This window comes from Sinocyclocheilus anshuiensis, unplaced genomic scaffold (assembly GCF_001515605.1).
Source record: "Sinocyclocheilus anshuiensis isolate Anshui unplaced genomic scaffold, SAMN03320099.WGS_v1.1 scaffold1458, whole genome shotgun sequence".
Lineage (NCBI taxonomy): Eukaryota > Metazoa > Chordata > Actinopteri > Cypriniformes > Cyprinidae > Sinocyclocheilus > Sinocyclocheilus anshuiensis.
The window spans coordinates 130,886-147,365 of NW_015557184.1; the positions used below are offsets into that span (position 1 = coordinate 130,886).

Below are 16,480 nucleotides of genomic sequence, written 5' to 3' on the forward strand. Positions count from 1 at the left end.
TGTTCTTATTTTATTACTGACTGCTTACTTGTCATTTTTTATTCAATTCAAAGTCTGAAATCAATCTCATGCTACTGCACCAAAATTACCCCATTGTCAAATTTAAAAAACACTGAGTGAGCAAACATTTGTGAGATAGCTAGTTATAATGGTAATTAAATAATGTTTACATATGTATAAAAGCCTACATTAAAATCTGTCATATAAATTGGTCTCTTCATTAGAAATTAGCCTACTGATTGCCACCATTGATGGACAAATATTTTTAATAATATTAAAAATATCTATATGACATTATATTCTGCAGTTCTTCCCTGTTCTACCGAATATCTATACTTTTCAAATTATCACATCGAAGTTAGAAATTCAAATATTGTGACAATTTATTTTGTAGGGTGCCACAAGTTTGTTAAAATTTCCAAAGGGTGCCGCGACTAAAAAAAGGTTGGGAAACACTGCTCTAGAGGAGTAGGTGAAGGTAATTTCCCCTATAGCTTCATTTTAGAGACTGTTCTGAAAACAGTCAGAATACAATTGATAATGCAACTCAGATGTGTGTTGCATTCTTAGCATTACCACAAGGGGCGCTATAGCAAGCTTTAGCATAGTTTTCTCTTTCAGGTCAACTATACCGTCACGGCTGAGCAACAGTTTGAAGAGAATCTAGCTAAGTCAAAGTTAAACCATCTATAGCTAGTTACCTGAATAACAACGGTTTAATGGCACAGACATTTGAAGGTGACTCTGTTGACCCCTTGAGTTTTGACTATAGAGTATGTTTCTGGCCTAACATTTGACAGTCGGATGTAGTGACCATTTTTAAAGCACACCAATACTCTATTCTGATTGGCTGGATGCCATTGTTGAATTAAGACTGAGAAATTGGTCACCGAACTATTTTGCAATGAAACCAACAATTACTACAACCCACTGAGGGTTTCCTTTAAGAGCATATCAGCAGAAGGGAATGACAGCATCGCATTGAGATATTAATAAAGGGCTGCCTTCATAAAGACCATACATGTGTTATGCGGATCGTTCATGAGAAGACGTTTGTTCCTGAATAACATAACATAACACTAGGTTTGGTTAAATATGCAGTAAGTGAAGAGTAGTCTGTCTTTATGGTTACTGAGCAAACAAATTCCCATTGCAGAGCATTAAGTCAAAACGTCCATCATAACACCTTAAGAGTCAATTAAACAGAAAGGACACATTTCCAGTGGGGTAATTCTTCCTGATACCTTATTCACACACTGTTTACTCTGAAACTCACGCTCGCACACATTCGTACAGAAAAAAGTAACACCCAAACATGCTTGCATACTTAAAACAGTCATCCTGCTCAGAATCTCAAACACACACAGTCATCCTCCATCCACCCGCATACTAAATAATAGTATTAAGTAGTCTCTGGGAATTGGGAATGGTGGTGACATTTATAAAGGCTGCGTTTGCTGCTTCTTCATTCTGCTCTTGCGTTTCACAAGCTCTGTCTTTCACACACACTTACACACAAACTCTACGACACTCCTGTTATTGACTGACACGCAGGCGTCATTACCGATTCAATCGCATTTAGAGTGCACGACTTCGCTTAGAAACGCAGAGCCCATTCTTACTAAGTGTAAAATAAGACACAGTTTCCTCTTTGGATCTCCACCAGGTTCCCGCTTCAGCTACCAAGAAATTGGGTGCTGATGACAACTTCGAATTTGTGTCGGCCAATAACATCACGCAAGACATTTGTCAGATCGGACAAACGAAACACCTCTAACATTCGGTAAGGTTATATTAGTACACTTAGCTCACGGGATTTTCGCATACAGTATGCTGAAAGCTTAAATAATGGCTATGGTCCACGCTTTGTCTGTCCGTCCATCGGAATTTGCAACCGACGTGCAAATACACACGAAAAAGGACTACAGAACACACCTTTTCAAGTCTTCACTGATTATGAAAAGCTAATAAATTGCATCCAATAAGTGTTAGGCAGCTCTGTTGATCTCAGTGCTGTGAGTTTTACCTCTTTGAGGGACGAAAAATCCCTTTTAAAAATAATTAAAAGAAATAAGACCATAACAAACTAAAAAATAAAGAGACAGACCGTTATCGTCACAAATTCATGGCTGAAATGGCAGCAGACATTTAAGCAAATACCTCTATACAATTTCATTCGATTCATTCTTTTAAAATCTGCAGTGAATATAATTCCGATAATTTTTATGTATGTTTTTTTTTTCCTTCCGTGGGCGAATGCGCCAGTAGAAGTCTTCACCTCTTAGTTTTAAGTTCAGGCTCAGTGCTTTAAGTTAGTCAGTCATTTCTGACCGTCTTCGCAGTAGCGACGAAGAGCATCACGCATTTTGAGTCCTTCCTCTCCGAGACGTCCGCAGGATATCCTGGAGCACAACAGAAGGGGGGAGGGGCATATTCGATGGTGGCGCTAAAGTTCTGTCTCTTTCTCGTTCGCGGTGCTCCTCTCCCGCTTGATTTGACCTGGGGATCGCAGCCTTTTCCTCCTCGTCAACCTGTATTTTCCGTCCCCCTCCCCCCAGCACTGCTACCAGCGGTTGAGGATGTGATTCATGTAGTCCTCCGTGGGTAATCGGGATGCCTCGGACTCCGGCATGTCATCCCTGAAAGCAGGATCGGAGCTGGGCCCCCGACGAAAGTGGAAGAGGGGCTGGTTCTTTAGGCGCTGCTCTCTTCGCTCGAGTTGTCGCTTGTACATGTAGCGCTGCTGAAAAAGATCCCTGGCGTAGTCGTACAACTGCATGTCCAGGTCGTTGAGCTCCTCGATCCGCTGCACCGTGTCGTTGTCCAGGTCCACGCCGGCGGCCCGCGTGCTGTTGTACTGCATGAAGGGCCGGATGAACTTGAGGCGGAAGGTCCGTTCGAACAAGTACTGCGTTTTGCGCTGGAACTCGGTCAAGCCGAAGAAGGCCATGTCTCGTAGGTTCTTCTTGGCTGACTCGAGTAGCACCTGCGCGCGCTTCTTCTCCGGAATAAAGGACATGTTGTAGCAGCCCACCAGGCTGAGGTCGGCCAGCATGCGCACCTGTCGGTTATTCGCCAGGTTGTACGGACAGTCCATGAACTGTTGTAATGTGCAGCCCGACCAATCGGTGCCCTCGTAGCAGGGGGGCAGCTCCTCTGGTGTCGGCGTTCGCCCGTCGCACATGTGCAGGGAGGTTTTCCACGTGGCCCCGCGCTGGACGTGTCTCCACTCACTTAGGTACCGAGACACGGGGTCCCGTAACAGGGTAATGTAGTAGAACTTCCTGTAGGATGACAAGAAACAGAAATGATTAGGACATGGGTAAACAGGGAATTTTTCCAGTTTGTCCATTTCGGGTGATATCTGGTATTTATCATCTAGAGACACTCGTGAAAACGTGTCATCAAAACAATTTTGAATTTTTGAATGGTTTTTAACACATAACCAAATAGATTTTTTTGGTGTGGTTCACAATGACTAATTGACCTATATCTTCTTAAAGGGAAGTCGAAACTTAAAGTGTTAATGAAAAAATGAACATTCTGTCGTTAATTACTCACCCTCATGTCGTTCCAAACCCGTAAGACCTTCGTTCATCTTCGAAACACAAATTAAGATATTTTTGATGGAATCTAAGAGATCTCTGACCCTCCATAGACAGCAATTATATTACCACGATCAAAGCACAGAAACGTAGTAAGGACATCGGTAAAATAGTCCATGTGACACCAGGGGTTCAACCGTAATTTTACGAAGCTACGAGAATACTTTTTGTGCGCAAAGAAAACAATATTAACTTAATTTATTCAGCAATTCTTCTCCCCGAGTTACCGTCTTCCGCCATTTTGGAGAGTACTCCAGAACGTAATAAATGTAATGAGCATTGTTTACATTCAGTAGGCTGCGCGCGCATGCTGAACGTAAACAACGCTCATTTCAAGTATTCTCGTAACTTCGTAAAATTATGGTTGAACCCCTGGTGTCACATGGACTATTTTACCGATGTCCTTACTACGTTTCTGTGCATTGATCTGCACTGTAAAAAAAAATTCTGTAGTTTTTACAAAATAATTTTGGCAGCTGTGGTTGCCAGAATAATTTTGTAAAAAATACAGAAAAATTGTAAACACATTTACAGCCAAAAACTGTACATTTTACAGTATAAAACTAATTTACAAACACTTACTGTTAACCTATTAACAGTTTTTTTCCGTAGCGTTTTTTTTTATTTTAATTTTACAGTTAAAATTACAATTATTTTTTACAGTGTGGGTAATATCCTTGCTGTCTATGGAGGGTCAGAGATCTCTTAGATTCCATCAAAAATATCCTAATTTGTGTTCCGAAGATGAACGAAGGTCTTGCAGGTTTGACACGACATGAGGGTGAGTAATTAATGACAGAATTTTCATTTCTGGGTGAACTATCCCTTTAAGACAACTTACAGACAGACAACATAACATTCTGAAGATACATGTCAAATTTCACCCATAGGGGGGCGCCACAACTACAAAAACCCTCATGATTACTATGCAAAAATGTAATTGTGAAACATTTAAAAATTAACATTTGATGTACATTATCAATCATACAAATGAACAATAATGTCAATCAAAATTCAGCAAACAAAAAATTAATTTCTCAAAGTTAACATGAAATCAGTTTTTTAATTGAATTTTGCAGTGTTATAAAAAATCTAACTGTGCACATTTTTTAAATCAATGTGTCTTTTTGTAATCTTTGTACACTTCCCCGTTTTATATTTCTTTCTTGTTCAAGAAGCCATTTCGCTCAGATATATGGAACAATGAGAAGAAAATATGATGACAATTTCCGTTCCATGCCAAACTAAAAGCCAGTAACTAACTGTCATGATGCTGACTGTCCAATTTTGTGAGAATTGGCCACAAGGTGGTAAAATATTAAATGCATTTATGTTTCTGCTTTTACATTTCTGTCAGAAACCTTTTGGAACAGGAAAAAAAAAACTTTTCGAATGCATCAATAATGTGGACCTAAATTTGAATAATTGTAAAACAACAAAATTCATATCAATTACTGCCAATATTTGCTATAAGCAATGTTCCCATTATTTACTTCTTCAATATATGTTAGTTATCCAGGGTTTAAAAAAAAAAAAGAAGAAAATCTAGTCAACTAATCGTTTAGACAGCCCACTAACTAGTCAATTAGTTTTGCACATTCTTACAAGGAAAATAACTTTGAATTGTAACAGCTGGGACAGAATATTGCTGACACGACTGTGTCTTTAACATTCTCTGCACATGCATTTTTTTATGGGTTTTTATTGACTGAATAAAAAAAAATTGAAAAAAAAATTCTCATAAACCTGAACTCTAGCTACATTATTCACATCATAAATATCTGTATTGCAGTAAAGGACCAACAGCAGCCTCATGGTAATCTTTTACTGGTAGGTAAGAATTATAATATCCTCGCCTCCAGCTTAAAAATAATTTCAGCGCAAACCTGTCGTAAAGGGGAAGTGAACTGTAGAGCTCTTGATTCTGATATGCTTCAGTGAGACTTCATAATGCAGATGAAAAGAGCATAACATGTCCCATAACACCTCTTCCATTCTGAACCTGCACTCCAACACCAAATTAGTGAATTCTTGGATGCGTCCCTCTTGTGCACTTGAGCGTACGTGGTGCCGAATGAATCAGACATTAGTGCAGCGAACGGCGGGGACTTATTTATTTTAACAGCTCTGCTGGAGATGCATAAATGTATTCATCTGTGAAAGACAGGACTGAAAACGACAACAAGTCAACCACAAGCTCACACATTATGTACAGCACTGACCCTGAGGGTAAATGAACAGAAAATTCAACAAATTCATCAGTAGTACATTCAGTTTGTTTTCTAGTAAAAACATCTTTAAATATGCTTATAATAACATTGCCATAAGATATTAAAGTAGTACTGTGTTAAATTCAAGCTAAGCCATGAGCATTATGCACAGTGATGACCCTGAGGGTAAACACACAGGCAAAAAAATCTCTTTCAAACACAAATCCCTATTTCTAATCAGTATCCTCAAAGTGTTTTCTATACAAAACATCTAAACATCCTTGAAGTAGCATATATTAAGATAATGAAATAATATTCAGAGTTAAAATACATGCACAACTTTGACCCCTAGCTTAAATGTAAAGAACAAACGCCTTTGTTGCTTCAATTTCTTACACCCTATGCTGAAAACAAAAGTCAGATTTTTTGTATTATTATTATCATTTTTCTATCAGTATTTTTCGCAACAAACAATCTTCACATTTATAAACACTCCATCACTACTGTCTGGCACTTGTGACTTCTGCTAAAAGATTCAGTGTTTATTCTTCAATATCCTACAGTGTGTCAGAGCCACTCCTGTGGAGAAGACAGTGTTAAACACACTTCCAACACACTCTTTCTTTGTGAACGTCACTCTATTCTTGTTCTGTTAGCTTTCAGCTGTCCTCGTGTGATGTCTGTTCATACACAGATCTGTCCCAGACAGATGACAGAGTTGGAAAAGCATGCAAAAAAAGGACCAGAAAAAAATAAGAAAACAGACAGCAGTAAAAGACTGGACCTTGAATCATGTTGAACAACAATACTGTTTTTTTTTTATTTTTTTTTTTTTTTAGAAATAATAATAATAATAATAATAATTTATTTTATTTTTTAAAAAATGTTTAATGTCATACTGGTCTAATTAGGCACATACTTTAATTCATTAAAGTGCTTTGATGGCTAATTATTTTGATAATTAATACATTTTAAATAAGTAAATCAATCTATAACGATAAACGGTAAAATTATCTATAATTATATTATCTATAAAAAATAAAATAGTAATATTTTAGTAATATTACTAATAGTAATATTATATTTCTCAATATATATATATATATAATATAACATAATGCATATAAGTTTTTTTAATGTAGAAATGAATACTATTTTTAATAATAATAGCTATCATCAACTATCTGCCATAACATCACCTTTCAGTATCAAACAAAATTATACGTTAGTGCATCCCTAGTTGTCTTCAGGTCAAATTATAGAAAGCTATACAAAGAAGCAATAAAAAAGAAATTGAAAGTATTACTCTATATGCTAACTTTTTGAAAGGCCAACAGGTACAAGAGCACTGATGTGTATTTTTCTGTACACACATGAACACACACACACACAAAATCACTGTCAAAATTGAACACACATAAAGGATGCGTGTGGCCAATGGAATGATGCAGTTTAATGCTTTTAGAAAGAGCCAACAGGGACAGAATAGGCTCAAAAAACCACACACACACACACACACCCACACACACACACACACACACACACTGTTCTGATATACAGCAGCATTCAGCATAATTCTTGCAGAGACCCAGAAAGAGCGAGAACACCAGCGTTTAACCAGAATTTCGATCCCAGCGTGTGCCAGCCTGGAAATATACATAATCTAGTGAATTCTCCTGATCTGAGAACAGAGCAGTTGCTCTTTCCTCCTCGTTCTTTGCTCTATTTAATGTATTCTCTCCTGTTGGTTTACACGCTCAGCGCCACCCTATCCGATGACCTTTTTCCTCTGTTTTCAATCATGGTGCGTCTAAAGCCACACTCCTCTGGGGCATCGCTGGGTCGTGAGCGGCTTACTAACATGCACTTCACATCACGGCCACTCGGTGGTGATATACACACAGAATTCTCAAGGATCTTTGTGTAACTAAGATGTGCTTGCATATGCTAACATTAAACACAAATTTAGAGCCTCGGTATCAGTCACATTTAACTACACTCCACTCAAGCAGGATTTCTAAGGGAAACTAATCAGCTAGACTGGTGTAGAAACTACATGTAAGAAACAGAGAAGAGACAGGGAAAGCTTTGATGGCTATTTTACTCTTTTATACCATATACTTTTGAAATAATAATGCCTATTAGATAGATAGATAGATAGATAGATAGATAGATAGATTACCCAAACTAAAAATATATAATATAAAATCCCAGTAATATATAACATATACAGTATAAATAATATTTAAACTGAACAGCTAGACTGTTTTAGGAAAGCAGAAAGACAAGGAGAGATTTAATTTACTTTTTTTTTTTTGATAATTCATACATTTGAAATAATATAAAATTATAATTATATATTAATATTTTAATTATTTAAAAAAAGACATCAAATCAACATATTTTGATTCCTAATATACTCGTAAGTACAAAATAAATGATAATATATAATAAAGTAAGACGCCTAAGTATGTAAATAAATAAAAAATTCTTCTTCTTAAAAGAAAATTATAAAAAGAAATTAAAAAAAAAACAAAAGGAAAAAAAAAAGAAAACCAAACCAGCTAGACTGTTTTAGGAAAGTAGAAAGACAGGAAGAGCTTTAATGTTTTTTTTTCTTGTTTTTTTTTTTTTTTTTTTTTTTTTTAAAAAAAAAAAAAAAAAAAAAACTCTAGCTTTCTATTCTACTTGTTTTTCTTTGTTTGTGTATATATATATATATATATATATATATACACACACACACCTTGCTACGTGTACTGCGTTAGGCTAACCGAGACTTGTCATTTGCACTTATATATTGACATTTTAAATAAATCAAATCTTTTGAAATGGAAAATAGACATCAAATCAACATATTTTGATGCCTATTATATTTGTAAGTGAATAAGTAAATAAATAATTTCCTCAAAAAAAAAACTAACAAAATCACAATAATATATTTTGAAACTGTTTAGGCCCAATATGTGAGAAACAGAGTAGAGAGGCAATTAGAGCAAGAAAAGAGGGGAAAGGGTAATGATGGGTCGGGGTCATTGTCATTGTCCTAGTAGTGCAACAGGGAAAAATGACAGAAAATTGCTGGCACAAGCATATCATGACACCACATGCAAACTAAACAAGACTTTTCCTGTAGCAAGGTCCTTCCTGCATATCCACGGACAAACAGCAAAGTCAGGGTCACACCAACACATACACACATACTGCAGGGACCTACAATATATACTCTTTCTATATTTCTATATTATATTTATAATATATAGGGACTGGCTACAAATTGCACATCATCACTGTCATGTGTCATCGCCACTGAAGAGACAAAAATACTGGAGCATCATTTGGGAGGCTAATTCAATAAACGTGACAGATTTAATGCAGCTATGATTTGTTCAGCTAAAAGAAGAATGTATGACTGCAGTAATTATTTCGATCATAAAATCATTTTCCTAAACACTTGCTATGGTAGTGTATTTGTTTGTGTGTATTTTCTTTGCCTAAATGGGAGAAGGCGGATGCGGGCGCTATCCATTAATATCAGCCCCAGTTCTCTGCTGTATCGTAAATCTGACTGTGAGGGAAACTGGGGAAATCTGAGTCTCTCTGCAAAGCGTCATTTGAAATTTATGAGCAATTTCCTCAGTCACAAAAACAAACACCTGGAGGGAAGCAGTGCGGCAGTCACAACTCACCACAAAACACCCTCGTTCTACATCACTCAACCTCATACTGCTTCACTTCATCATTACAGTGACCAAATCATGTTAAAGACAAGTACCAGAACAGGTACAGTTAAGTAGGCCCCATGATTTCCACGATGCGGCAAAGGCGCAATCCAGTCATAAAAATGGAATTTACTGTATGACACGGAATTTGCCAAATTTTGGATAGATACATCAAAAGGTTACAATCAAAATGTGATATTGATTACTGTCTATGAATATTAAGCTGCAAAAATACTATTTAAATATGAATCCGCATGTTCTCTGTGTGAATGAATGGCACAGACGCGCAATTTCGTTTACTACACACATACTGAAGCGGGCGTATTTTCAGCCTCTGCCGCCTCAATATATGAGTACATGAACACATGAACAAAATCTCTAGAACTGCTCTGAGAGTCACTTCATGAGCATTTTACCGTTTCTTTTGAGTAAAACTATCGTCATATATACAAACAGAAACTTAAAGTTCTTCACAGCAACCCCTCAAAATAAAAATTTGGTTTAACTTGAAGAAACTGTCACAGAAAAATATTACTTAATGTAATGGTAGTACTATTACTGCTAATAAAGTTATTATTGAAACATTATTTTGAAATAAATACCAGAATAGGCCTATATTTAGCAGCATAATGTAAATACACAGCACAGTATTTCTGAAAAGAAAAATAAATAAAATCATAAATTATTTGGTATAAAATCAATTAAATAGAGATGCTTTTGGTTATCAAAATGTAATGAAACCATTAAAATGGAATCCAGAAAATGAATGGAAAACAGCATGTGGTCAAAATAAAACTGAAATTGAGAAAAAAATAAAACATTTCATAGGGCCTTAAAAATGTAATTTTTGTTCAACTTTTAATAAATTGCTGTTGAATATTGAACATTTCATGATTTCAATTCATTAGACATGCTTTTTGATTAATAAAATTTAATTTAACCATTAAAACAGTCTAGTCTAGAAAAATAAAATCAGCACATCCTGGTTAAGTAATAAGGGACTTGAATGCCATGGAGAAACTCAAAAATAAATGATCTGAGTGAATGCTAGGTGGAATGCTAGCCCAATTCCACGTCCCTAAATATGGTTCTTATCCCTTCTTCAATATAAATCTATGGAACTATTACACACACTTTATTGTCCATCACTGTGTAAAACATTATTCCAAAGTGGAATGTTTGTTCAAATCTCTAACCACAGGTATGAGCAATTATAACAGTGCTGATTACCTTAGCAAACACCTCTAATTAAAATCTATTAATACATGCTGTACTCATCTTCAGGGAATCTAGTTTAGCAACTAAATGTGTTTTGGTAGCACTTCACTAGCAGCATAATTTAGTAGTTCAACATGGATCACCATACCCAACATCTGAAGCCCATCTTATTTCTCAGAGACCTGTCATGGTAATTGCCATTATTGCGGTTTATTGCTGATCGAGTCACTTCAGTTCAAAACCTGCTTAGAAAATGAATGCAAATGTAAATCTATTGACCTCTTTCACTGTGTTATCCGCCATGTCAACTCGAACGCCAATCCTCGTAAAAGTGAAAACTGCATCTTCAGCTATACCAAACCCCATGACAATAACAGGCCATAGGATGCGCCATATGAGGACATGCTTCTACCACTGAAACACAATCAATCCCAGAGCCGATCTGCATGTAAAATCACTGCTGGGGATAATTAATGTCTGTGAGGAAGACTGTGATTAGATTAAAAAGAAGCTGTTTAATGATGTGTATAGTTCTGAACTGTCACTTGGTTTGGAAATGGCTAAGGGCCATTCGGTCCTTCAGTGCGTCATGCTCAAGATAATGTTCTGTCACATGAGACAAAACATGAACTGGTGGATCATATATACAGTGGTGTGAAAAAGTGTTGGCCCCCTTCCTGTTTTAAATTTTTTTTTTATAACATTGTCTTTACTGACACTTTTGATAAATTTATTGCATCTCTGCTAAATAAAATGATTAGTTTATTTCAATAATAATAAAAAATGCACTAATCGTTTGAACTGTAGCATATACAGAAATCCCAGCTACTGTATCTCTCAGGACTTATTCAGTTTTCCAAGTTCACACACACACACACACACACCAAAATGAGTGACGTCTTTAATCAGACCTCTACACATCCTCTCCAAGACCGAAGCCCTGAAGGGTGGAAAAATGTAAGGGATTTTGGGAATGTTATTAAAACAAGAGAACATTCATCCATCTTTCCTTTTTTGTCAGCTGCTCTCGTTCTGTCTCTGTAGGTTTAACAAAGTCGCTCACCTCAGGCTTGTCTGGATATGTAATAGCATGTATGAAAATGTTTCTGTACTGCAGGGCAGAAATCTCTCTCTCTCTCTCTCTGGCACTCCCAACTCAAGCCCTGGGCTAATTAGGATGTGCTGATTGATTAGACTGCAATAATTAGCTTTTGTGATGTAAATGAAGCTCCCATTGGTCTGAAATTGATTAGCCACTGTCTGTCCCTGGGGACGAGGCGGCGCAGCGTTCCGGATTGAGAGCCACCACTTGCGTCCATCTCTCTCACTCAGACTCATTCTCTCAATGTTTGTAATCAAATACGATAATGGACTTCAGTGAAGTGCTGTAAAAAGAAAACTATCGATGTCTAAACAACTAGACATTTCTCTCCACTCTGAAATCATACAATGGTACAGCCTAGGAAATATAGTGGAGAGAATGCGTCTGAGAGAGACAGTACAATATGAGTACAATGAGAGAGCGTCTGTTGCTTTTCTGTCTGGAGAGGAAAGGCTTTTTTGAGTTCTCCTGAGGAAGGAACAGGCACTGCTTCCACTCAACCAACCCTTGACCCCAAACCTGAGAGCATGTCTGTGACTTTTATTTTTCATGTCTCTCTAGATTGAAGCCTGAAAATACAGTCAGTATAACCATACTGCAATAGGCCGAATTCCCTATACTGATTATCCAGTCAGAGATGAGAAAAGTAGCGTTGTGAATGCTGTCCCAAACCTGATACTGTGTTTAAATCTAAGGCAGGGGGATAATGTATTCTTTAAGGATTCAAATTTGAATTTTTGCCCTATGATGAGTACAAGACATTTTGTTGCTTATCTGGCATTTCTTTCTGTTTCATTACACCCCGCCCACTGTATAAATCCGGAACCTGATTGGTCCCGAAATTCACTTCTACCAATTGTACATTTTTATGCTTGTTGCTGGAAACCCGTTAGATCAAAAGTAGATCAAATAAAAATAAAACTATAAAACTAAATATTTTAACTAATATTTGCATCTGCTATGCATTTTTGTATTTATTAGAGTAGCACGCTGTTAGCTTAGCTTAGTAACATCGTACCAACAAACTCCTTAGTTCTAAAAAAGGTAATTGCGACTCACACTTCAGACCTTTTTGTTTATTTCTGAGTATATATCTCACAAGACTTTTTTCTTGCAATTCTTAGAAAGTGGGAAGCAAGAATTGCCATATAAACTCAGAATTGTGAATAAAAAGTCAGAATTGACCGTTTGCAAAGACCCGCCCCTCCTTAGTTACTGTTGCCATCTCCAACAAAACAATGCCTCTCTCACGCTACACATCATGTTCTCACGCAGTGAAAAATACATCGCAGAGCAAAGAGGAAACTGACAACACACCGACAGAGAAGGTTACTTTTGGTATGAAACAAGGTCTCAGTCTCAGCTTTCAAATTTTGTAATTTTGAAAGAAATTCAAACAATAAATACCATTTTGTGGCTCTTTAATGTGTCGTGACAGATCACTGTATTTTCATATTTATGTAAAGCACGAAATGAACATGGATAAACATCAGAAAGTATTTTAATTCAACCGCGGAACACACCATTTTTCAAGTTTAAGTCCACCGAAGTTAATCTAATCTCCTGTCTGATTTGTGGTTAAGGATAGAAGGGATAACGTTACAGCTGCGGCTACTGGGCATGCGCATTTACATATTTTCCGAGCCAACAATAATGTGAAACCTATGAAAATGGTTTGAAAAAGCACATGGCACCCTAGTTTCATCACTTTAGAGTGTCGCAATGACCGTCTTTTTGCAGTAGAGGACCTGTCATAGTTTAATGAGTGGAAAAGATGACACGGAAGCGATGCGAGGTATAGCTGCATTGAAAACAGATGAACACACATGTGCATACACAGCTCTCGATTGGATTGAAGTTCACGGGATTTGGTCAACAGAATGATAGAGTTACCCTTTTTTAACATGGATTTCTATGGAGACCGGCCGTAGCTGTCGGGCAAGATGGCGGATAGCAGCGGCGGCACATAATATCCGCATTCTGACTGGTCAAATCACCTGTCAATCAAGCTCCCTGCGAAAGGTCAATTGTCAAATAAAGAGTTAACTTTTTATTAAAGAAAAACAGAATTGTGAGATGTAAACAGAATTCTTAAGAAAAAAGTAAAAATTGCTAGAATTGTGACGTAAACTCAAATTGTGAGGAAAAAACTCCGAATTATTTGATTATATCTTGCAATTCTGACTTTTTTTCTTGGAATTTTGAGAAAAAAAGTCTGAAAAGTGAGAAGTAGCAAGAAAAAAAAAATAGCAATTACCTTTTCACCCCGTTTTTTTATCCCATGGCAGAAATAAGCATCCATAAAAACTAACTGGTGGAATATCCCTCACTTTGAGCCTCCCAAAAAACAACTGTGGAAAAATATACAGCCTGTCTCTAGGTTCACAATGAATTCACTCACTACTGGCAGGTGTGGCAAAATATTCACTGTGGACCCTGGATACACCACAACTCTAGGTCTGTTTCCTGAGCACCTGGTCTTGATAAGTGTTGGCTGGTGGATGGTGTTTTAGTCAGCGCTGCGATTTGTTTGAACAGGTTGGGTGTATTGATATTTTTACCCCAGTGACTGATGATGCAGGTGCTCTATTGACCGAACACAACGAAGTAAATCACGGCTCACAGCTGTGCCGCAAACTCCTCAACCTTTGGCTCAGAGGAATGACATCAGAGAGTGACAAGTTAAGACAGATTAACTGTAGGATACACACGTACACACCCATGACATGCACACAAACACACAGAATTCTGGGAAAACTTGTATCTAGGGCTCAAACACATTCACACTGACCCATGTTGCATCAGACCAGTGGAATGTTTTGAATGGAAGCAACTGTGAGTTCAGCTCAATGTAAATGTCCTGCTGACTGCCAAATATTCCCGAGTTGTTTAGAAGTCTTTCCGAACTGCTGTCGCCACAGGGATCAGGATTCACAATCTTCAAACAAACACACACTACAGAGAGTTTGAATTCATGACAAAAAATTTAAGGAAAATAAACCATGCTTCAATTGTCTTACTTACAACTAAACACAGCCGGAAACTCATTATGGTTTGAATAGCAATGTCAAAGCTGTTGGAATTCTTTCTTGCTGGACTTTACTTTTCTTTTCCTCAAAATAATCTGCAGTATTTAAAACATGGTTCATCCTCTGCCAATATAATACCGAAGACCAACTTTTTTTTTAAAGTAAAAAAATAAATAAAAATACACTACTGTTCAGAAGTTTGGTGTCATTAAGATAAAAAATAAATAATTGAAATGATCAAAAGTGACAGTAAAGACATTGTTAATGTTACAAAAGATAAATTTCAAATAAATGCTGTTCTTTTGAACTTTCTATTCATCAAAAAATCCCTAAAAAACTACACAAAAAAAACGTTTCCAAAAAAATATTAAGGAGCATATTAATATTAAAATATTAAGCTTTCAACATTGATAACAAGAAATGCTTCTTAAGCACCATATCAGAATAATCTCTAAAGGATAATTTGACACTGAAGACTGAAGTAATGGACAGGAATAAATTACATTTTAAAATGTATTAAAATCGAAAACAATAACACTGTTTTTACTGTATTTTTTATCAAATATATGTAGCCTTCATCAGCATAAGAGACTTCCTTGAAAAAACAAACAAAAAATTGTATATATTTTATATAATACATTAAATACTATATATATACTGTATATATTAGAGCTGTCAACGTTAACGCGTTAACGCATGCAATTAATTTTACAATCCTTAACGCGTTAAAATAGATCAGAGATTGCAGAGAGAATCTCTCGTTGCGTTTTCAGTGAATTATTCATTCCAGTGTGTTTCGCTTTTAAACACAAGCTCTGTCATATTCTGTGATTGTCTCTGAAGAGTGCGAGCCCTCACACGTCGCGCTGTGTAGAGTACAGACTGAACAGATTGTCAACACATCCCACCGCTGTATGGCCAGATGAGACGCAAACTACATTTTCTCGACTGGATAACCAGTCTCGCTAGTAAAGTTTTGATGGATGACGACTGCGATCACGGAAAAGACGATTGCGGTGGTGTTAGGCATGGGCCGGTATGAGATTTTGACGGTATGATAACCTTAAGCAAAAATATCACTGTTTCATGGTATCACGGTATTGTCGTTACAGCTCTAAAATGTGTTACTTTTAAATGACTGGATAAAAAAAATGTAAAAAAATTTTTCCACTGAACACAATATATTTTGTTTTTGAGCAACATACAGAATATTAGGAACAGTAGAATTTGTTTATTTTTGTTAGATCATTTCATATACATAATTTGATTTAATAATAACCCAATTTGAAGCAAAAACAGAATGTTCTGACTAGCTTTGCTCTGAATGAGAAGCAGATTCACTCTCTGACAGTAGGAGGCGCTCATGGAACACCAGATATGGCGTTTCCTTGGTTACCACTGTTAACAAAGCAGCACTGCGCTGAAACACAGCTTTAATATGAACTATACAGAGACGAGATGAAAAAAAAATACCACGTAAACTTTTCTGAAGACAGTCAGTTCCCCTCAGAAACACATTCTTATGAACTCCCAAATCAATATTGAGGATTTTCTTCCAATAGTTCGTGCATCATGAACAGTGAGTGATCTGCCT

General features: G+C 36.6%; 1 protein-coding gene across 1 annotated transcript in view; it reads right to left on the bottom strand.

Annotated features, from left to right (window-relative positions):
* Positions 1–407: 407 nt before the first annotated feature.
* hs6st1a (heparan sulfate 6-O-sulfotransferase 1a) overlaps positions 408–16,480 on the bottom strand; it is a 161,110-nt gene continuing 145,037 nt past the window's right edge. The window contains exon 2 of the mRNA XM_016474061.1: positions 408–3,284. Within this exon, the coding sequence (XP_016329547.1) occupies positions 2,564–3,284 (721 nt within the window). The 3' untranslated portion in view covers positions 408–2,563. The remainder of the gene's footprint in view (positions 3,285–16,480) is intronic.